Here is a 24839-nt window from a genome sequence, read left to right on the forward strand (position 1 = left end):
GCTTATTCCTCCTATCTCATTGTAATTTTGCATCCTTTAACAACTCTCTCCCTATCCTACTCTTCCCCTTCCCTGCCTCTGTTATCTGTTCTACTTTTTACTTCTATGAGAACTTTTTTTTTTAGCTTCCACATATGAGCCAAAACATGTGATGTTTAACTTTCATTTCCTGGCTTATTTTACTTAGCATAATGTCCCCCAGTTCCATCCATGTTTCTACAAATAACAGGATTTCATTGTTTTTCATCACTGAATAGTATTCCATTGTGTATATACACTGCATTTTCTTGATCCATTCATCTATTGTTGGACACCTAGGTTGTACTCCCACACTTTCCCTTTGATGCTCCAGTCAAATCTCCTCTAGTTATTTGTTGCCTTGGCCCTTTCTTACTGCGGGGACTAGCCCCAGCATCTCTAGTCAGCCATCTTGCTGATGTCACTCTCTGACGTACTTTAATATTCTAAGATAATGTCAACGGGAGTCAGTAGTTCTCCCATTCCAAGTACCACTGAATAGTTCTTCTGGTGATGAAGATGGATTTATTCTGATCAAGACTCTCTTATCTGGCCTTTCTGAGGCCATCAGCATCTATGGCTGACTAGTGCTATCGCCACAGTCTATACCCAAGAATTGGCAATTTCTTCCTGTGCAGGTAAATATACAGTACAGTGTTTATTTCCACAATGTAGCTTCATATTTCCTATATTCCAGTCAACACAAAAATGCTAGCTGATAGTTTATATTTACCAAGCTTCCACTGTGTTCTAGCATAATGCCATTTATTTCATCTAATCGTCTCAGCAACACTGTATTGTGGATGTGATATTCCCATTTTTGAGTTGCGAAACTGAAGTTCGGAGGAGGTTACCTGAGGTCTCACAGCTAGAAACTTGCATGACTAGCATTTGAACGAAGGTGGGTCTGATACAAAGACCTTGCTTTTTCAACTATATGATATCTCTCTCAGCTAACTCTGCCAGTAAAGATGTAGCCTAGAAAGGGCAGAAACCAGTAGTTCTTCAACCATTTTATGCCAAATGAAAAGAAAATCACCAAATTGCAGAATGGGGGAAAGGATGCAGGCAGTAAGCTTTAGGCATAAGGATGGATTTCTTTGCAGTGAGGGTTATTTATGTGATCTGTTCCTGGATAGTTGGAAGACTCAAAGAGCCAGACAGAAATTTCACAGGCCCGGGAGAGTAGTCAAGGATAATGATAATGGGGCTGTAGGTGATGAGGTTAATAACATAAGATCCTACTCGGGCCTAACAGCAGGCCTCAGCAAAGCCTCTGGGACCACTGGCCCCTGCTCCCAGCCATGTTAAGATCTCTAATAAAAGACCCACACCTCTTCTTTGTAGCAGTTCCCACTATTGCATTTCAGTGTAATTTTTTGAATGATCTCTTTCTCCCCTTATTAAAGTATTATCCCCATGAGGACAAAGCTTTTTTTTTTTTTAATTTTATTTTGTTGAGGTAGGGTCTTACTCTGTCACCCAGGCTGGAGTACAGTAGCACCATCTCGGCTCACTGCAGCCTCTGCCTCCCAACCTCAAGTGATCCTCCCACCTCAGGCTCCTGAGTAGCTGGGACTACAGGCTTGCACCACAATGCCCAGGTAATTTTTTGTATTTTTTGTAGAGACGAGGTTTTCCCGTATTGCCCAGGTTGGTCTCAAACTCCCGGATTCAAGCAATCCTCCCACCTCAGCCTCCCAAACTGTAATTCCTGGAATTATAGGCATGAGCCACTGTGCCCAGCCCATATTTCATTTTACTATACTTTATTTTGAGAGATGGGGTCTCACTATGTTGCCCAGGCTGTAGGGCAGTGGCTATTCACAGGCACAATCCCACTACTGATCGGCATAAGAGCTTTGACCCACTCTGTTTCTGATCTGTGCCAGTTCACCCTTCCTTAGGCAACCTAGTGGTACCCTGTTCCCAGGAGGCCATATTGATGTTGAACTTAGTGCAGACACCTGAACCTCATAGCACACTACAGCCCAGAACTTCATAAGAGAGCTGTGTTCTGCTCTGCTCCTCTCTGTAACTCCAGTTCTGAGCACATTACCTCGCACAGAGCTGGGGCTCAATAAACACTTGCCAAACAAATAAAGGGTCACCCTTGTTTTCTTCTACTCTGAGATACAATTTGAAAAAAAAAAATGTTTAGCTCTAATGCAGCCTAGGAGGTAAATTTATGTAGTTTTTTCTTAGGTCTTTTCCAGGTATATTTAGGGAATAATTTATATTTTTGCAGTATCTCCTCATGATGTTTATACTTATTGTTTTTACACTGTGAAATATTACGTAACAGTTGCTAGAGCAGGAATAGAAGCCAGTTCTTTTTACTTGTTCCCATATGAAAAAAATCAAACGATCGTTTTCACAAAAATTCCTTATCACTTTAAATTTTTCCCGTAATTCAAATTAACAGTGAGCATGCCTTACAGTCATGCCCTTTTGTGATTCTAGGGAAGAGAAAACACTGACCCTGGGAGTAATAATAAAATCACTCCTACCTTCCATGAGTAAGATGGAGAAGTCCTTTAAGATAGTGATGGTGCTGGCCAAAACCAGGATGGAAAAGATGAATGTGCAGATTGGGTCGGCTAGTTTATACTCTGGCTAGAAAAAAACAAGGATTTTGGTTAACTGAATTCATACCTCTCTTCCAGAAAGTCTGATTAATAAAATAAGTAAACCTCCCTGTGTCTTTCCTTCTCTGTCACTCATTCACCCTTTTGACATGTGTCATCCAACTCAGAGGCAAGACTTTGTTTTTGAAGACTCAATCCTTCCTTTTAGCTTTAAACTACCAGCAAATAAAGAAGTGAGACTACAAGACATGCTCTCCCCGTAATTTAAGAACTAAAAGGAAGAATATTCTTAAGTTTGCCCTCAAGAGCCCTGATTTAACTTCTTGAAGATTAATAAAAGTACAGAGTATGTGATGAAAGTATGCATAAATATGCCCACAAGATCCAATGACGTTTTGGCCTTAATTATAATGAGGAGAAGAAAGGATATTACTTGCTCAGAAATTGCATATGGCCAGCATACACCTGGACTATGCTCTTGGTTGACTGGGGTGAGTTTATTTCTTTGCCTCTCAAGTATTGCACATACTCAAGGCTGGCATCTTTGATGCAGTCTTAAGGGTGTGAACTAAAGTGTCATCCTTGCTCAGTCTCCTCACTGGAACCCTTAGCCTCAGGGTGAAATGTCTGCTTTTCTACCCTTGATGAAGTTCTTTGCCACAGAAAAGTCTCTTTAAGAAATTCAGCATCAACTCAACTTCTGTAAGTGGACCCTCAAACTCCACGTACCCTTATAATTTTGAACTAGATTTGCCTTAGACTTAAAGCTTTCAGTGATCATTTTGCTCAACTGAATTCAGATATTTTTGTAATTTTTATTTACATGTTTTCCCTTTTTCAGGAAAAGCTATGAGTCTCTGCAAATTAGACAATTGTGATGCAAACAGACAGAGCTAAATGTTCTTCTCCATTCTGTGCCTGCTAACCCATCTCTGTTATCAGTATTACCAGGTAGAGATCTGTAGTGGATATTTATTTATTTAGGGTCAGAGGCTTACCGGGGAGTCTTTCCCACTTTTCATTAGCACTTTGGCTTTTGGGGGAGAAGCCACCTCTCCCCCATTGTGGGCAATACTGGTGGAACAATAAATCAGGTACTCTAACCTCCCTTCAGCCAAGCAGCAGACACAAGACACAACCTAGGTCAATTGGACTCCGTTCACAGAAGTATCATTCTTCAGAAGTGACAAAAACAGAAAACAAAATTTGTTGAGACACATTTATTTCAGTGTGGTGTCTCGGACAGAAGTTGGATCGTTTCTAAAATCTCGATATCAAAATTTGCCCTTATTTCTACTTTGACGTCTGTCTAGGAGCACACACAGTACATTTCAGCCATTAAATATACTTTTTGCTAAAGTGAGCCAGAGATGTTCCCTATTGCTTATAATCCAAGAACCTGAAGGTATTCACAGTTTAGTTGCTATTCATCTTAACACCATGGTTGAGGGTTTGTTTGCTTGCTTTAGCTTTGCAAAGTAGTTTGTATAGGTAAACAGAGGATGCCCATTCTCTTTAAGTTAATGTTGGAGCTTCTGTACTACCTAATCTATGTAAGTACTAGGATGGTGGGTAAACTCAAACTCACCTTAAAGTAGATAATAAGTGCACTAATTAGCACACTGATACTCTGAAATAGATCTCCAAGGGCATGCACAAAAGCAGCTCTGACGCTGGCATTGGCTTGCACTTCCTTGTGATTGTGGCCAAGGCGTCTCTGGTGCAAAACCACAGTTAGTCTGAAAGAGAGAACAATGTTCTTAGCACACATGAGATCAGTTTTCAAAATGTAGGCAGCATAATAGAGGAGCTGGCAATAACATGCATTTTCCAAAATGATGGATAGTTGAAGTATTTATGCTTTAAAAAGATCTATCTTTGACTAATGTTTAAATACACGTGTCATAAAATTTTAATACTTTTATACAAAAACAAACCAGAGACGCACCCAGTTTACTCATTCATCCACCTAATGTTTCTCTGTTTCACATTGAAACTGGAAAGCATCACTTCTTAGATGAAAATCAAGCATTTGACAATGAAGGGAGGAAATCTCCTTTATTGAAGGTTGACTGTCAGGCACTGAGCTGGCTTAAAGTCAAGCTTCATTGGGAGCTTAATTAAAAGTACTGGTTTCACACGCAAAAAAACACAGGAAGGGATAAATAAGGGAAAAATAAAATAAGTAGTGAATTTTATTGAAGTTTTATTTTACCTTTTATTTTACTTAATTTTGTGCATTTAAAAAATAATTTTAAATTTGAATGATTTCTTAATGTCCAATGATGAGAATATTGTGCTCATGGATATAAAGCTCTTAATCCAGAAGTAGAAATATATTAATGTATTAAAAATGATCTGGTATGTGTACATATATATACACACAATATATTGCAAAGCTGAGCATCTCTTGTCTCAAAGTGATCAATAGCAAATACTACAAACTATGTGCATAATTCTGTTTATCTATACCTTTAAGTGGTATTAGACTAAACGTAAAATTAGAACATTTTCACTGACAGCTCAGTGTTTTGCCTTTCTGAACCTTTTCTAAACATTTTGGAACAAAGATTTAAAAACAGCAACATATTGTTCAACGTCATGTATCCCATTCTATTTTCAGGTAAAGTGTCTGTTAAAACTCAGGTCATCACCACAAAGTGAAATGACCACTAGGCATCAAGATCTGATCACTACATGATGTACAGTTTTCAGATGTTCAGTGTTTGGGTAGAAATTCACTCTCAACTAGGAGTTACCATTTAAGGTCCCTTAGACAGCCTGATATGGCTGATAGATCATAGACCCTCATCTGATCTGCCATGTGTGTTCATCACATTGTCATTCATTCTTTTACTCATCTTATTGACAAAAAGAGACAGGAAAAAAACATATGTAGTCACTCATATGCAGACACTTGTAAAATCTTGGGCCATAAAGGTGAGTGAAAACAGATGTGGTCATTCCCCAGTGTAGCTTTAAATGTGCTGGAGAAGGTAAAGTTTAAGCACCCCCCTCCCCACACACACACACAAGTGGAAAATTCTAATTACAGTAAGTCCACCAAGAACTGGTACTATGGGTAATACAACAGAGGAGTCTGATTTAGTTAGAAAGACGTTACAGCTGAGTTGAACTCAAAAGCTTAAGCTAGAGTTAAATATGCTGAGGGAAGGAAATGTTTCAGGCAGTGAAAACTTAGCAGGCAATAGCCTTCAGGCTCTATTTATAACCTTCATCCTAGAATCTCTTCACAACTTCTATTGGAACTTTCTGTCCTGATTTTGAGTCCCCAAGGAATAGATTTATTCCTGAATCGCAGTTCTGATATCTTTATATTCAAACAATACAGCATCTAGCAGCATTTGAAACCTGTAATCCCAGTTTTTGGAGAAAATATTATAGTCACTCAGCATTCTTATCCATCAATAACTATCTACTTGCACAAAGAAGGCAGAGATTTCCAACCGCCTTGACTTTCTGAGTGTAAAAAGCACCTGCAATGTGAAGGTCAATGTTCAAAAGCAGTTACAAGAAAAAGAAAATCTGGATGATATCTGTTTAGAAAATCAAACCTGATCATTGAGGCCCCAGATTGATGTGATAGTTGGGTAGGTTTGTAGCCTTCATCTTTGTGTAGCATCAAGACAGCCTACGTGACATATGACTCTCAGGAAGTTAATACTTGTATTCTTCCTTCTGCCTCAAGACCATATTGTTCTCCTTATGCAAAGCAGACATTATTGACCTGTAGTCAGCAATATGTGTGCTCTGGCATATTTGTCTCCTAGGGGTGATAGGTTTACATTGATCGACTCACACTTTTTCTCCCAGTGCCAATGTGAAACACATTTTCAAGTTAACTGGCTGAAGATGGGGATCTAGTCACTGACAGCAGATCAAACACCATTCTTCTAATTATTTAGCTCAGAGATTTTGAGCAATGGCTTACAAACTGAGAGCTGGGTAAGTGAGATGTCAAGGGGCAAGGCTATTAGAATGAACTGAGGACCTTTTTCAAAGTGTATGTGCTCAGCTATTCTTGAATTCCAGAGATGCCATTGTGCCCCCTCTTAAAATCCACTGTTTAAAACTTCATTTTTCGATCACTGTCTTCTCTACCTTCATGTGAAAATCTACCTCAGAGCATATATCAAGTTGCATTGCAAGATAGATAGGCAGATGATAAATAGGCTGAGTTTCCTATTGCTTCTGTAATAAATTACCATAATGTTTTAGCAGCTTAAAACAACACAAACTTATAGTTCTGGAGGTCAGAAGTCTACAGTGGGTCTCTAGGACTGCATCTTTTCTAGAGGTTCTAGAAGGGAATTCATGTTCTTGTCTTTTCCAGCTTCTAGAGGTCACCTGGCTCCAGGCTGCGTTCTCCATTTTCAACATCAGATATACAGCATCTTCTCTCCTCTCTGATCTCCTGTCTCCTTCTTATAAGGATGCTTGTCATTATGTGGGCTCACCTGGATAATCCAGGATAATCCCCTATCTTAATATCCTTCATCACATTTGCACAGTTCCTTTTGCCATATGATTTAACATATTCAGAAGTTCCAGGGGTTAGGATGTTTAAATCTTTTTAGGGGAGTGGGTCATTATTCTGTCCACCAACATGATAGCTAGCTAGATCACTAGACAGAGAGATGGGTGGATGGAGTTTTAAGTAGAGTTACCCAGAATTAGATCCTCAAATGGGAAGGAGAAATTTGACTCAAAAAGATCAAAGTCCTGACCTCAAAAGCCCATTGCCTGAGCAATCCAGTAGTTCATTTTAGGAAAGGGAGACTCATTTGTCAAGGGACATATGCTCAACTCCTGTAAAATGATTTAAGACTGCCTAGATAAAAGAATGGACCAGCAGGTTGAAACCAAAGGGAGAATTTAACTAACATAGCACAAGGAAGAATTTTCATGCAGTCACAATGCTGCAAAGATAATAGAGGCTGTTTTTGAGGGAAATAAATTTCCTTTTATGAGTTCTATTAAAATATATGAAACTAATGACCATTTTATGGAAATGTTGCAAAAGAGAATGCAAAAGTAAAATGGGGACTGAAGTAAATACATTTTAGAGTCCCTTCCAACGCAACCCACAGGGAGGCCATCATCTGCTCACCTCATAGAAATGGAACAGTAGTAAGTTACGCCCCATGTGGAACCATTGACATGCCTGAGAATGTAAAGGAGCTCAATTTCTGGGTCTGTGAATCTGGATTAAAATCCTGGCTCTGTACTACTTAACCTCACTGGGCGTCAGTTTCCTGATCTGTAACATAGGAGTGTTGTGAACATTAAAGTTGGTAATGTATATCCAAACATCCTAACCCTGCCTCTGGCACACCAGAAGCTTTCGAAACATGGTAGCTAGTAGAAGCCAGTATTAAAAAACACTTTAGCTTAAACAAAAGCAGTTAACCTTGTTTTCAATCTTAAAGCCATTCAAACACTCTGTCTGGCCTCTAACATCTTCACAAGTGCTGAGTTTTTAAAAAGTCTTTGTCCAGATAGAGTTACAGGAGAGCCTCATGGGCACTGTGCGGGGACCAGGGGATGACTTACATAATGTTGGCTGCCACTGCGCAGCTGGAAACGATGATCATCACAGTCGCCTGGATCTGGTAATCGGGATACAGCAGGCGCTCACACGCCAGGTACACCAGCACGCCAGTCACCACCCAGATGCACAGGATGGAGAGCAGGGCACCAAGGATCTCTAGGAATTCAAACACATACAGAAACCCACACACAGATAACTCCATCACCTACACCCCCAAAACTCGTAAGACTCTTTGCCGCTTCCCCCCAAAAGAGGCTTCACACTAGTTCACTCAGTGATTCACAAAGTAAAAGTCTGGACAGATTTTAAAACTAAGAGAAGGAATTTTAATGTTGCATTCATAAAACACCAGCGTCTGAGTCATTATGCTCCATGTTACTAAGTAATTTCCAGCAAATTTTTAGAACATATTAACTGCCGCCTACCCCCCCTACCCCCCGCCCACCCCACCACCCCGCCGCTGTTTTCCTTGGGGATCTTAATTTAAACAGGTGCTAAAATGATTGAAACTTATTAGGAGGTAAAATAATGAGACACAGAGAGTAAAATGTGTTTAGAAACTCTTAATTTCACCATAAAACATTTACGACCTGCCAGTGCCAGCACCTTCAATGGAATAAAATAGTGAAAAGGGAAAGCTTCAGAGAGCACTTGAAGAAAATGAGTTTTATTTGCCAGTGTAACATATTATAAACACAGAGGTGAGCTCAGAGGCTTGCTAATGCTCTGACTGCATTTTAAGAGCAACAGTAAGGAAAAGAAGCATCAGAATAGAAGTGTTTACATCAATATGTAGAGATAAAATGGTGTTCAATCTGCCCACTGAGGAAAGTGCATTTGCTCACTTAGGAGTTAACACTTCATTCTGACCTTTAATTCAAACCCATAGATAGATTCTAAAAACCCAGAAGGGTCTAGATACATTCTTTGAGTCAGTGGTCAGGTACAATCCATCATTTAGTCCTTCCCCACTTTAAGCTAATCCCAGAGATTAGTTCCTTTTAAAGCAGAGCAATGTAATACATTCTTACCCAGTGTGTGGCAATAATTTCCCAGACTTTAGTCATTTACAAACAACCTTCATAACGTTTTCCAAATCCACATGCTACCTGCCTTATTAACCACTCAATATTTTTTTCAAATAAATTCCCTTTTTACACTTAGCTTCTTCCTAAACAATGTTATCCATGAAATTACATATTTGATGTGCTAGTTTATTTTGTAATGGGCATCAGGATGTGTAATTATTGTCCATGTGACACTTAAAATTATCTGACCAACTGTGGAACATTTCTCACACTATGGGAAATGCTGATGCAGATGTTTAAGGCATGAGCTCAAGTGTCAGACGTATATGGACTGGCTATGTGACTTTAGACAAGTCGCTTAACCTATTTGAGCCTGACTGTTCTTATCTATATGTATTATAATAATAGAATATATGTAGAATATAATAATAGAATAATAGAATATACATAGATTATGGGTTAAATTATGTTCCCCCCAAATTTATATGTTAAAGTACTAATCTTTGGCCGGGTGCGGCGGCTCATGTCTGTAATCCCAGCACTTTGTGAAGCTGAGGCAGGCAGATTGCCTGAGGTCAGTAGTTCAAGACCAGTCTGGCCAACATGTTGAAACCCCATCTCTACTAAAGATACAAAAAAAAAAAAAAAAAATTAGCTGGGCATGGTGGTATGCACCTGTAATCCCAGCTACTCGGGAGGCTGAGGCAGGGGTATTGCATGAACCAGGGAGGTGGAGGTTGCAATGAGCCGAGATTGTGCCACTGCACTCCAGCCTGGGCAAGAGAGCAAGACTCTGTCTTAAAAAAAAAAAAAAAAAAAAAAAAAAAAAAAAAAAAAAAAAAAAAAAAAAGCTACTAATCTTCAATTCATCAGATTGTGACCTTATTTGGAAATAGGGTAATTGCAGATGAAGTTAGTTAAGATGAAATCATACTGGAGTAGGATGGTTTCAATATGGCTAGTGTCCTTACTTAAAGTGGAAACCTGGACACAGACATGCAAATGGGGAAAATGCCATGTAAAGATGAAAGCAGAGCTCTATGAGCCAAGGAATGACAGACAAAGTTTCTGACAAAGTTTGCCAAAAAACCACCAGAAGCTAAGAGAGAGGCCTGAAACTGATTTCCCCTCACAGACCTCAGAAGGAACCAACCCCACTGATGCCCGATTGCAGACTTCTGTTTTTCGTAACTGTGAGGCAATAAATGTCAGTTGTTGAAACAGAAATGTATTTAAAACCGAGTAATGTATTATTACCCAGTGTGTGGCAATTATTTCCCAGACTTCAGTCATTCATAGACAACCTTCATAATTTGTTATGAAAATTAATAATGTACCCCCCAAAATAATGTACCCAATTTGTAGTACATTATTAAGGCAGCCATAGGAACCTAATATAACATATAGCAAACACTCAAGAATCTGTTATTTTATTAGTCTACTCAGGCTACTTACAACTCCCCTTTGCAGAAGTTTATGAGGACCAGGCCCAAAAATTTCTGGTTTGCCGGAAATGGAAGTTGAGTCTGTGGATGTCAGGAAGTGTGTTTCCTACCCGTGAAAATCCAAATCAGGGTATGAAAGTGGAGCATGTCTAACTCAAAACCCATGGTTAGGAAGCACAGTGGGAAAAGAGCTGCAGGTGTAAAGCTCAATACAAAGAGCAAGAGTCAGGAGTCAGATCTCAAGACAAAACAAAGAGTCAGAAATCCAAAAGTAACTAGTTAGAACGGGAGACACATGAGGATCATTGGTAAATGCTACCATGATTGCTTAAAAAAAAATAGCTTAGCTGGGCTCATTGGGTTGACCAGATGATGGGTGTGTTGGGTATGAATGTGTTGGACTCACCTCTATGTCTATAGAGGTGCTGTTTAATATGGTAGCCACCAATCATGCATGGCTGTTTAAAATGAAATTAAGTAAATTTCAAAATCTGGTTCTTCAGTAGCACTAGCCGCATTTAAAGTGTTCAATAGCTACATCATACTGTATATTACAGAATATTGCCCTCGCAGCAGAGAGTTCTATGAACAGCTCAGGGTCTTCCATGGCCACGATGCCAAAGTACAAGCAGAGATCTAAATTCTGAGTTCACCCTACATTTTCAAACCATCTTAGGTTTACAAAACTGCTTTGACAAATGGTATCAGAAAGGGTCAAGTACATGTAAAACTTTACACCAACAAATAATGGGTGCTTAGCCAGAGGTCCATGTTTTCCAAGTGTAGTGCTGTTCAAGCACCGGCAAAAGCATTCTCAGATCACATTGTCACAAACTCTCGTTTATTGCCTCATCTCCTGGATGTTAAAGGGAAGCAAGTCAAAACACCTGTGATGATCAATGGTTTAGTATGAAATTAGGACTTCCTGCCATTCTAAACTTGAAAAACTGCAGTCCACAGGTGTCAGCCTACAAGCTGTGACACGTGTCTAGCAGCCCTTTCAGTGAAGGCTGGCCACCCTTGCTCAGCTCTCCGATTTCCTCTACATTGAGGTTCTCAACCAGTGTGAAAATGTGGAATTGTGGCTATTTGTTCACATGATTTGCACAAAATACTCAGTCAGAAGCTCCTCCAGCTGATATAAGGAATAACGCAGAGGAGAATTGAAGTTGCAGAGTATGGGGTTGTGGGGGCGGGTAAGGGAGGGATTGTAAAAATGAGTCAAAGTAAAAACCCTCATCAAGACCTAGGTGATGGGTTAGTTACTCAGTGAAGGAACCAGCTGCAAGAAAGGAGAAAAAGTAAACTTTCATCCTCTCCTCTTCCTTCTCCTCCTCCTTTTTTGCATTATTGTTGATTGAGTGAGCAAGCTATTCAGCTGGACCATCACTGAATGGCTAAATGCTGTGTGTGAGCAGGAAAGCCTGTATTCTATTCCTGAATCCTCTATAAGAAGTTCTTCAATCTCTGTAACTCTCTTGGGTGCTCCGTGCCTCCTTTTGCAATATGGCAGAAGCTTTACTCCTATCCTCTCTTCCAGGGATGCAGAGTAATTTAGTGAATTGTATTATGTCTATCACCAGGCACAGAGTCCCTGAGGCTGGGGCGGTTGCTGAAGTGATACACGTGTTCCTCTTGTCCCAGAGGACTAGAGATAGCACCATTAATCTGTCTGTTATCTGAATTAATATTGAAAACACATATTCCCACATAGACGTTTGTTTTATCCTGTGCATCAGAAATGTGTCTCTAAGGATTTTCCAACAAGGCTTTGCTTTGTAGCTTCCATTTTTACCCTTGGTTTGACTTTGCAGCACCAGCCTGCTGTTATTGCTCACTCTATGAACTGTACCTGCTCGGTGCCATCCAAACGTCAGCCGCTTAGAGGGAGGCTTCGATGACAACCACAGGGAGAAGAGACTGAGCAGGAAACTGGTCAGGTCAATTAAGAGGTGGGCAGCATCTGTGACGACAGCAAGACTCCCAGCGAAGTGCCCACCTAGAGAATGCAAAATAGTACACTGTGTTAAGGCCCCAGAATGCAGCTAGATTCATAGACATGCTAACCATCGTGGGTGAAAATGCCGCAGACTCACAAAACTTTAGAGGAGAAAGAGATCTTAAAGTTGATTTAATTCACTCCTTCTGCAACTCAGAGAGTGGATATGATTTGAACACGTAGAAATCAATTTCAAAGGAGAAGCCATTCCTTGGGCAGCAAAGACATAGAGATTAGAAACTGTGGGGCAGGCACATCTGGAGAACACCTTAGTTAGACTGGGGTAAGAGGATTCAAAAGAGAAAAATACAAGAGGATCAGGCTGAAGCAGTGTGGGCCAGATTCAAAGAGTCTCATAACCCAAACTGAGGACATGGACTTTTGTTTATAAACTAGATGTTGCAATCTGGCCCACAGATGTGTTTTTATTTGACTTATAATTTAATCATCATCTTTACCCTTTCCTTTTTCTCTATTAATTCATATTATCCACCTGAGCTTGAAATCCCTGTAATAAATAATAGGGAGCAGAAAGGAGAAAGGGCAGGTACCTTCCAATGGGCGTCTTGAGTGCTACAATCCAATAAAGCACAGGGATGCAATGTAAGCCATGAGAGTCCTGCCTGGCTTTTCCCTTTATTTGATGTGCTCCCTCTACTTCCCTCTAATCCTCCTTTGAGAAAAGACCTCCAGCCTCCAAAATAGAAGTTAAAGAAAAACCTTGCCCTTTCCTTCCCAGACACGGTTTGTTGTTTGAGAGCAATAACCTTTATTGCTCTTACTACATCTTCTCAGCAAAGGGCTTTTGCTGACTGATTAGTTCTCCCTACAGCTGTTTATTGCCTTGTGTACTACAAAATAGCAGAGACTGTCAGCCATCAGCCTCGCCATCATCAGACTCACCTTGTCTCGCCTAATGATTTTTAAAAATTACATAGATAGCTCATAATTGCAATAATCCCCACAGGCCATTGGCTCTATCTGTAGTTAATAACTGGTTTGTCAAGGTTTAATGGGCTGAAGCAAAGTAATCTTCGAGCCTGTTACCGAACAGTCAGTGCAAAAATCAGAATGATTCATTAGCCAAAAAGCAACATTTTGCTAACAAATCAGCTGTCCTCCCAATTATCCTCTAATGTTGCTCTATCTGCCAAACTTGGTCCTGATGATAAAACTGTGTTAATAAGGCATTATTTCTTGCCCAGAGAATAACTCCATGCAGATAAGCAGTATGCTGCAATCACAGCAATGAGTGATGATGATTCTACGTGCTGGGTTGAAATATAGTCTAAATCAAGGAAATGAAGTCAGTCTTATAAAGTCTCTTCAACAGTCTCAGCTGAGGCAGGAAGCACCTGAGAAAGAAAAAGGGCTTGCTTTGGAAGAAATCATGTTACTATGGAGGCTTGGAAACAGAACCATTTTGCAACCTTCAGAGCTACTTATAGGAACCATCCAGAAAACTGTAGGCAATCGCTGACACATAGAGCAAACTGCTTGCAAGAGGTAATTTGTGACTGATCTTGCATTTGCTTCTGAAAGCATGGAGTATTATTGACAATTAATTCAATTATCCAGCCAATATTTATTGAGCCCTTACTGTGCATGGTACCAGGGATTGGGTATACAAAGATAAACAAATCACAGCCTCTCTTCAGTGATCTCCTTGTTTAACACTCACTGTACCAGAGACAAGTTAATGGGCTAAGGGATCGGAGAGCTGCTCTCACTGGGAGGAGTGAGGAACTTTTCACAAAGAGAGGGGTAAGAATTACCAAAAACAGAAGGGGTTTTCGGGAAGAGATAAAACCACGGGCTAAAATAGAGTGAAAGAACATAGCACTTTTCGGGAAAAGCAGAAAGTATAGAGTGTTGGAGGAAAAATGGGAAATGAGCCTGAAAAAGCACATTGGAAATGCCTGTGTGGGGTATTATATGTCAAGCCAAGGGGTGTGAATGTGATTCTATGGCTAAGGGGATCTACTTATTACTTTGAGGCAAGGTTGTGGTATGTTGAGATCTGTTTTTAAGAGACGTCTTAGCCAGCAATATGGAGGATGACTTTGGAGAGAGGTTAAGAGGAGCTAGAGGTTAAGACTCGACAGTGTTAGCCAAGGGAAATTATGATAAAGGCATGAACTAGGGCAGCAGCAGTCATATTTCTGGAATACTTGACAAGATGTGGAGAACAGTACACTTATACCAAGATAAGAGACACACAGAAAAGACTCAGACCTGGAAGACTTTACTTAAGGCCTGTGGGGTGAAGGTGACAGCAATAGAGCAGAGGAACTATGGGGCCTGGGTCTCACAAACTACCTCCAATTAAGATGGTGTTAATTCCCCATGCGGGTTTCCATGGAGAAAAGAGACTTACTGACAGCAATGAAAGAAGTAAATGTTTATCTGACAACATTAGCCATGTGTCCCATTGCTGGGCTACACAGTTATGTGCTATTAATTAATTTTTTTAAATTCTTTATTTTGTGAACAGTATTATGACACTATACCATATGTTGTGTCAAAACCCCATTGAGTTGTTATTTAACAAATACAACAGGTCCTCAAATAACATCAGTTCATTCAACATCCTTTGTTTATAACGTCGGTAAGAAAATAAAATGGATTCCTGACCAGGGCCACTGTCTGGAGTTCGCGTGTTCTCCCCATGTCTGCATGGGTTTTCTCTGAGTATTAGGGTTTCTTCCCACATTCCAAAACTGTGCACATGAGGTTCACTGGCGCATCTACATCGTCCTGGTCCTGGCGGGAGTGAGTGCGGGTGTGACTGTGCCCTGTAATGGGAGGCATCCTGTTCAGGGCTGTTTCCCACCTTGAGCCCTGAGCTGTGAAAAGCTCCAGCTATGAAACTGGAATAAGAAGGCTGAAAAAAGAATGAATGAAAACAAATGATTGTAAAATAAATATGTGTAAGGTAGATGATCATCATACAGATGCCCAACAAAAAAGAGTATGAAAGTGCTCAGCAAACCCAGCTTATTTTTTCTTATTTGGGTTTGAACTGTGTGGTGGTAGGAGGCACTCCTGACAATTTTCACTTTGCAAACATTTATTCCTTGATATAACCACCACCATTATGACCACCCTCACTCACTGATTCACCCAAAATTGCATAATTATCTCACTTGTGTTTATCATCTTTCTTAGATGTATGTATAGCTCACATTTATTTCAGTGTTTAATATTTGAAGTGTTTTGGCCTTATTTAGAAGTTTTGTGATGTTTTTGTGACCAGTAATATGGCATGGAAACTTGACTCGTTTCTATCAGTTGGCCTATGGTAAAATTGGTTTTTGTTATATGTCATTTCACTGAAAGTCAAAGTTTCCAAGAACTTCTCCACGATGTTAAGTGAGGACTTACTGTGTTTAAAATATATCACAGTTCTCATGTTTTGACATTTGTTAAAATATTAATACCAGGAACCTCCAAAAATATAAGAGACCTGAGCTACTACAATCCCTTGGCTGTGTAGAACAAGGTAAGTGCCCTGATCAATAAAACTTGTGGTTATCACACCACCCAGCAATATCTTTCTCTTAGTAAAAGAGAAGTTTTTCACTCAGATAGTTACCGTCTTCCCCAGGCTGCTCCCAGCTCTGAATTCCTGTCTGATAATCTGGTGTTTTGTCTATTTTTTTTTTTTTTTTTTTGAGACGGAGTCTCGCTCTGTCGCCCACGCTGGAGTGCAGTGGCCGGATCTCAGCTCACCGCAAGCTCCGCCTCCCAGGTTCACGCCATTCTCCTGCCTCAGCCTCCCAAGTAGCTGGGACTACAGGCGCCCGCCACCACGCCCGGCTAATTTTTTGTATTTTTAGTAGAGACAGGGTTTCACCGGGTTAGCCAGGATGGTCTCGATCTCCTGACCTCGTGATCCACCCGTCTTGGCCTCCCAAAGTGCTGGGATTACAGGCTTGAGCCACCGCACCCGGCCTGTGTTTTCTCTATTCTTACTCAACTCAGAATAGTCCTACTTCAGACATTTCCCCTAACTACTCTCAATTTCTTCCAGCAAAGGCCATACCTGAGCTTACTTTTCTTCTGAGGTCTTAGCATCTGAACGTGTATCCATTCAAATAGAGAAACATGTTTACATCTGCAACATAACACCTCTTTTTGGCCTTTCTACAAGTAGGAATTTTCACAAGCTATCAGAAAGAGTCCCAATTCAACAGGTTCAAAGGTCCCTTAAGGGTGGATACATTATGCTTATATCCTTCTTTAGTTCATTCTCCAGTTTGCTCTATACTCTGTCGCAAATTATTTCCCTCAACACAGCTCTATGACCTGCTTCTCCCCCATTCTAAATGTCAATTACTCCCCAAAATCTATGAATGACCGAGCCTCAGCTCTTCTTGGCCCTCCAACTACCATTCTAGTTATATTCTCCATTAACCACATTTTACCCTACACTCCCGCCTTGGATAGGCTTTCGCAGTTGTAAGCCATGAATGCCTAACCCAAACAGCTTAAACAATACCAACAACAATAATATACCAGTATACTGGCTCATACAACTGAGAACAAATCTGGGTGGGATTGGATCAGATGCAGCCCAGTCCTAAGGCTCAAAAATGTTCTTGGGCTCTGCTCTGTCTCCAGCTACTGCTATTGATTGTCCAGTTTAAGAAAGACTTTTCCTCCATTTCAGCAACAAAGGTAGACCTCTAAAAGCTCCAGACCTGTATCACTTCAGCTCAGTTTTTGTAGAGGAAAGAGAGAATGCTTTTTTTCCAGCCTCCCTATGTAAAGACCCAGAGACTCTGATCAGTCCAGCTTGGTATCTCATATCTAGCCCAGCCTAAGAGCATGAGGTTCTCAGACCAGCAGGACCAAAATTGCAACCAGAGAAAAGAATATGACAAAGCTTGCTGAAAGGAAATACCAGTCTACTACGGACAGTGGTACCCAAATTTCTAAGAATACAGATTTCCTTTCCTGTTTCAGACCCATGCACTTGGAATCTTTCAAGGCAAGCCCTGATAAATATCTATCTCCTGGACCACAGCAGTAAGTAGTGTGCTGTTCCTTCAGGCCACTCCATCTACCTTTTGGCCATATCTCAATTCCTATTCACTTTTCAAAGCCTTGCTCAAACCCCATATCCTGCAGGATGACCTCTCAGATTTTCAAAAGTGATCTGAGAATATTAATTGCTTTCTCTAACATAGCCAAGAATGGCTTTGGGGAGGAGGTGAGCTGTGGATCAGGGTCTTGACTAATGACCAGGATTTTGATGAGTATGGAGAAAGAGGAGAAGGCTTTTCTATTCAAAGAAAAAAAGCATAAGAATAAAGTGCAAAGATTATCTTGCAGAGAATGAATAAACAAATGTGGCTGAACCAGGGTAGTCAGGGAAATAGCAAGATAAGAATATTGATAGTTTTGCCACCAGATTATGCAATGTCTTGAAAACCGAAGTAGGAATTTTTCATTTTTTCCAGGAGGCTAGAGCTTTCCAATATATTGATCTTTTGTGACTTGAGGCAAGCAATTAGGGCCTAGCACAGTGGGAGCCTCTGAAGCGGTTTCTTCCAGCTACAAGCACCCTTGTCAGTTTATCCCAGTGCTCAGTAAAATGTACTACGCTTGTCATGAAGGGAAAAAGGTTGTGAACCCTGAACTAAGCAAAGGGGAGCCAGTTAAAAAAAAAAAAAAATTTTTTTTTTTTTTTTTTGAGACAGAGTCTCACTTTATCACCCAGGCTGGAGTGCAGTAGTGCAATCTCGGCTCACTGCAACCTTCACCTCCTGGGTTCATGCACAATTCTTCTGCTTCAGCCTCCCAAGTAGTTGAGATTACAGGCGTGTGCCACCACATTCAGCGAATTTTTATATTTTTAGTAGAGATGGGGTTTTGCCATGTTGGCCAGGCTGGTCTCGAACTCCTGACCTCATGTGATCCACCTGCCTTGATCTCCCAAAGTGCTGGGATTACAGGCATGAGCCACCGCACTGGCATCAGTAAAAAACTTTGAAGACAGAAGTAATATAAGGAGAGCAATGTTTTAGGAAAATTGGCTCAATCTCAATATAGCTCAAATGCTGAATATTTTTCAGTCAGTATCAATTTAATTTATTTACTGACATCATCACTCACTTCTGCCCCTAAAGTCAAATTAGAACTCATAGACTCTAATGCATAGAAATGAGAAGGGAAAGAGGAGGTTGTGAATGAAATTAGACCCTTATCTCATACCATATACAAAAATCAACTCAACATGGCTTGGAGACTTAAATATAAGATCTGAAACTCTAAAACTACTAGAAAAAAATATAAAGGAAAAGCTCCATGACATTGGTTTGGGCAATGCTTTTTTAAAAAATATGACCCCAAAAGCCCAGTCAACAAAAGTGAAATTACACAATTGGGATTACATCAAACTCAAATGTAAAGGAAACAATCAACAGAATGAAGAGACAATCTACAGAATGGGAGAAAATGTTTGCAGACCATACATACGATAAAGGGTTAATATCCAAAATATATATAAGGAAGCCAAACAACTCAATAGTAAGAAAACACATAACCTGATTAAAAATGGGCAAAGAACCTCAACAGACATTCCTTGAAAGAAGACATAGAAACGGCTAACAGGTCTATGAAAATATGTTCAACATCACTAATCATCAGGAAAATTCACCTCACATCTATTAGAGTACTTATTACCAAAAAGAGGAGAGACAAATGTTGGTGAGGATGTGGAGAAAAGAAAAGAAAAGAAATCTTGCAAACTGCAATGTAAAAGTCAGTACAGCCATTATAGAAAGCAGTTCCTTAAAAAATTAAAAATAGAACTACCATATGATCCAGCAATTCTGCTACTGTGTATATATCCAAAGGAAGTGAAGTCAATATGTTGAAGATATATCTGCCCTGCCATTCAATGCTGTTCATTGCAGCATTATTCACAATAGCCAAGATATGGAATCATCCTAAGTGTTCATAGACGCATAAATAGATAAAAAGAATGTGGTATGTATACACAATGCAGTTCTGTTCAGCCTTTAAGAAGGAAACCCTGTCATTTGCAGCAACATTGATGAACCTGGAGAACATTTTATTAAGTTAAATAAGTCAGGAACAGAAAGACAAACACCACATGATCTCACTTATATGTGTAATCTAAAAAAGCTGAATTTATAGAGCAATGAGTAGAAGTGTGGTTACCAGCGGCAGGGATAGGGGCTGGGGAAGGAAGAAGCTGGGGAGGTGTTGGTCAAAGGACACACAATATTAGTTAGATAGAAGGAATAAGTTTAAGAGATCTATTGTAGAACATGGTGACTATAGTTAAGCACAATGTACTGGATTCTTCCAAATTGCTAAAATGAGTAGATTTTAAGTGTTCTTACCACAAAAAAATGTTAAGTATGTGAGGTAATGTCCATGTTAATTAGCTCGATTTAGTCATTTCACCATATATGCATGTTTCAAAACATCATGTTATACATAATAAATATATATCATTTTTATTTGTCAATTAAAACAAATTAATTTTGTGAGCAGAAGACCATCTCTTTTCAGACTATTTATTAGATATCAGCCGGAGGGACGATGCCATCTATTCTCAGCATCCATATGGATTCAGGGAAAAGCAGAGGAAGAAAGTAGTGGAAGAAAGAAGTCAGTCAATGACTCTTCCTGAGCTGTGTTTGCAGGTGGTAGTGCCAGAATTTTATTTGGATGTCCAAGAACATTGCCTTTTCAAATCACATTTCAAATGAATTCTGTTATTAGGTTTTTCATTATGTCAATCTTTTACATAAGCTATTGAATATTATCCACAAACTTATTAATTCCAATAATGATAAACAATATCCCTCTGGTATAGATGTTAGTGAATTTCCAAAAGGTGTTTTCCAAATTAGAATTGCTAAAAGTAAGTTCTTTGCGACTCCATCAAGCTATTAATTCAGCTTCTTCAAAGGAACTGACTCCAGGAATTTTGTGGTATTAGTTAGTTCTGTAAACTTTGACTGAAAGGATATTGCCAACCCTGGAATTGTCTTGGACTAGACATGTCTAAGTTCTTTCATAGTTTTCAACAGTTATAAATGTCCAAATATGAGTGTATAGGCCATTAGACTCCATAGCTAGAAGAAACCAGCTAATTCTGGTTGCTAGATATTATAATGCAAAAAATAGCTAGCAGAGTCTATTTTTCTCTAGTCTCAGATTATGATTAATTTACCCCTTCTTTTGGATAATAGAAATGTAGCCACCAAAATATTGGTAACAGAGTGTGAAGGTAACATTTGGTAACAGATTGGTAGTAGCTTATGGTCCTATACGTCAGGTAGTTTACAGTTTTCTTTTTTCTATTTGGGGAAAAATAATAAGATAACATTGCATATCAGGACATTTGAACTAAGTTAATACCAACATGAGGCTATCATGTTCCATGGTATGATAACACATTTGAAATTTTCAATGAGATGAATGACTTTGAAAAAAAATAAATGGCCAAAGTGTACCCAAGATGGAGAAATTTTGAGTGTATCAATAAGTGAGGAAGAAGCTAAAAATCACATCTAACGATCATCTCCAAAAATGTCTCCAAAGCCATACAAATAACTAGGTAGTTTTTTAAAAAGGAAGAGATAATAAAATGTTACATAAACTTTTTATTTCTTTATAAAATTATTAAAATTAAACTTTCCATTTAAGCATGCATAATTCAAATATAAAAACCTAGAAAAATGACATAAAAAAGAAAACTATAGTTAAATTTCAATTATTAATAAAGATGTAAAAATCCTAACAAAAATATCAGTGACTCAGATTCAGCAATGCATTAAAAGGATGGCCCGCCACAGTCAATTTGAGAGGCACCATAGTTAGGGCTTAGGAATATAAGCTCTGGAATTCAGACGGCCTGCCCACTTACAGGTATGTTTCCAAGGGAGAATTACTTTACTCTTTGTGCTTCTAGTTCCTTCTATAAAGTGAGATTAACAACGAGAGCTACCTCTTAGGGAATTCACCAGGATTAATTAAGGTAATACACGGAAAGCACTTGTCACAGCTTCTAACACATAGTAAGCATTAAATAAATAATAGCTATTATCCTAATGCCAAAAATGCAAAGATCATAACATGTTTCAAAATCTCTTTATATAACGCACCTCAAACATGGGTCAAAAAGCTTTAAAAAACAATAAATTCAAAAGAAAAGGTATTTGATTAAAAGTCAACACTCATCCTTGATTCTTTGTTAATAATTACAAAACTGAAACAAAGAAACATTTCATTAACATAATACAAAACACTTAACCCTTCAAGAAGCATTTTGCTTAACAGCTAAATAATCAAACATAGATTTTATTTAGCATAAGGTATTGTTTAACATGATAAAAACATGAAACACACAAAAGAGATATAACTATTGAAATGAGGAGAAATATGTTTTCTGCACAAGAGAGGGTGATGTCCTGGGATGAGGAAGATGAACGAGACAGGAAAAGGGGACATGCACTGAAATATATTTAGAATTGACAATAATTCAAATGCATAATTGAGTACAAAGTGAATATACAAAAATCAAAACTTTAGAATACAAAAAGTAATTATCTAGAAAACAAAACATGAAAAATGGTGGACTGCACTCACCCCTGGAAAGAATAAGCCAAACACATACAATAATCAGAAATAACTCAAGAAGTAGGCTGTCTGTGTAGTCAGATGAACACCATAAAACCTTGATGAGACATGTAGAATATTTGGATAAATAGAGAAACATAACATATTCCTGGAGGGAAAGCTGAATACTTAAAGATACTATGTTCTCAAATTAACTTAAATATTAATAAAATCATAATTGGATGGGGGAAAACTGAACAGAACAATTCTCATGTTTAATTAGGATAATAAAGAGAGATGAATAGCCTTTGCTTTTCTCTGCTAAATTAAAAATCATTAATAGGAAATAACAGATATTATAACATATAAATCTACATTAATTATGTCCTTGACAGAGACCAGAAACACAGATCAGTGAAACACCTTAGAAACAGACCCTGCTATTTATAAACTGTTGATAAGTGATTAAAGAAATATCAAAAATCAATGGGGAAAATAATTATTTCAAAATGATGCTGAAAACTGTGTTAGCTATTTAGAAAACAATTCAGTCCTTACAGCATACAAATATATCTAATATCAACATTAATTTTAAAATTAAATACAAAAATTAAACAACAAAAAAGCTATCTTCTCAGCAGATGGAGAAGGATTCTTAAGCACTAAAACAGTAAAAGAGTAGTAAAAGAAATGAGCTCAAAATGAAAAGTTTAAAACAGTTACCTATGTAAAATTTAAAACTTATCTAAGTCAACACAAACATCAAAAAGTTAAACAACAAACTGGAAAAGCACTTATAACTAATATAACAAAGGTCTAATATCCTAATATATAAAGAGCTCCCAGAGATCAATATAGAGAATTAAAAAATTTTCTAAAAAACAAATGAGTAACAGACATTAAGAGACAAGGAGAAAATGCATTAACAGAGGGAAATACAGATCACTAACAAGCATGCAAAAATAAAGAAATCAAGGGTATTCAGTTAGGAAAAGAAGAAGTCAAATTGTCCCTCTTGGCATATGACATGACTGTATATTTAGAAAATCCCATTGTCTCAGCCCAAAATCTCCTTAAGCTGATAAGCAACTTTAGCAATGTCTCAGGTTACAAAATTAATGTGCAAAAATCACAAGCATTCTTATACACCAGTAACAGACAAACAGAGAGCCAAATCAGGAATGAACTTCCATTCACAATTGCTTCAAAGAGAATAAAATACCTAGGAATCCAACTTACAAGGGATGTAAAGGACCTCTTCAAGGAGAACTACAAACCACTGCTCAGTGAAATCAAAGAGGACACAAACAAATGGAAGAACATACCATGCTCATGGATAGGAAGAATCAATATCGTGAAAATGGCCATACTGCCCAAGGTTATTTATAAATTCAATGCCATCCCCATCAAGCTACCAATGAGTTTCTTCACAGAATTGGAAAAAAACTGCTTTAAAGTTCATATGGAACCAAAAAAGAGCCCGCATCTCCAAGACAATCCTAAGTCAAAAGAACAAAGCTGGAGGCATCATGCTACCTGACTTCAAACTATACTACAAGGCTACAGTAACCAAAACAGCATGGTACTGGTACCAAAACAGAGATATAGACCAATGGAACAGAACAGAGTCCTCAGAAATAATACCACATATCTACAGCCATCTGATCTTTGACAAACCTGAGAGAAACAAGAAATGGGGAAAGGATTCCCTATTTAATAAATGGTGCTGGGAAAATTGGCTAGCCATAAGTAGAAAGCTGAAAGTGGATCCTTTCTTTACTCCTTATATGAAAATTAATTCAAGATGGATTAGAGACTTAAATGTTAGACCTAATACCATAAAAATCCTAGAGGAAAACCTAGGTAGTACCATTCAGGACATAGGAATGGGCAAAGATTTCATGTCTAAAACACCAAAAGCAATGGCAGCAAAAACCAAAATTGACAAATGGGATCTCATTAAACTAAAGAGCTTCTGCACAGCAAAAGAAAATACCATCAGAGTGAACAGGCAACCTACAGAATGGGAGAAAATTTTTGCAATCTACTCATCTGACAAAGGGCTAATATCCAGAACCTACAAAGAACTCAAACAAATTTACAAGAAAAAAACAAACAACCCCATCAAAAAATGGGCAAAGGATATGAACAGACATTTCTCAAAAGAAGACATTCATACAGCCAACAGACACATAAAAAATGCTCATCATCACTCGCCATCAGAGAAATGCAAATCAAAACCACAATGAGATACCATCTCACACCAGTTAGAATGGCAATCATTAAAAAGTCAGGAAACAACAGGTGCTGGAGAGGATGTGGAGAAATAGGAACACTTTTACACTGTTGGTGGGATTGTAAACTAGTTCAACCATTATGGAAAACAGTATGGCGATTCCTCAAGGATCTAGAACTAGATGTACCATATGACCCAGCCATCCCATTACTGGGTATATACCCAAAGGATTATAAATCATGCTGCTATAAAGACACATGACACGTATGTTTATTGCGGCACTATTCACAATAGCAAAGACTTGGAATCAACCCAAATGTCCACCAGTGACAGACTGGATTAAGAAAATG

At 38.7% G+C, this 24839-nt stretch overlaps 2 protein-coding genes and 1 long non-coding RNA gene across 6 annotated transcripts in view; 1 reads left to right on the plus strand and 2 right to left on the minus strand.

Annotated features, from left to right (window-relative positions):
- MED30 (mediator complex subunit 30) overlaps positions 1-24839 on the minus strand; it is a 644151-nt gene that overhangs the window by 379768 nt on the left and 239544 nt on the right. The gene's annotated exons all lie outside the window — the stretch shown is intronic.
- The window catches only part of LOC126961308 (uncharacterized), a 399366-nt gene that overhangs the window by 360158 nt on the left and 14369 nt on the right, over positions 1-24839 (plus strand). The window lies entirely within an intron of this gene.
- The window catches only part of SLC30A8 (solute carrier family 30 member 8), a 52361-nt gene that overhangs the window by 10629 nt on the left and 16893 nt on the right, over positions 1-24839 (minus strand). Inside the window, exons 3-6 of the mRNA XM_050801508.1 lie at positions 12504-12650; positions 8181-8334; positions 4195-4345; positions 2529-2634 (exon numbers count right to left, since the gene is read on the minus strand). Coding sequence (XP_050657465.1) covers positions 2529-2634; positions 4195-4345; positions 8181-8334; positions 12504-12650 — 558 coding nt within the window. The remainder of the gene's footprint in view (positions 1-2528; positions 2635-4194; positions 4346-8180; positions 8335-12503; positions 12651-24839) is intronic.

Source organism: Macaca thibetana, chromosome 8, assembly GCF_024542745.1.
Source record: "Macaca thibetana thibetana isolate TM-01 chromosome 8, ASM2454274v1, whole genome shotgun sequence".
Taxonomy (NCBI): Eukaryota; Metazoa; Chordata; class Mammalia; order Primates; family Cercopithecidae; genus Macaca; species Macaca thibetana.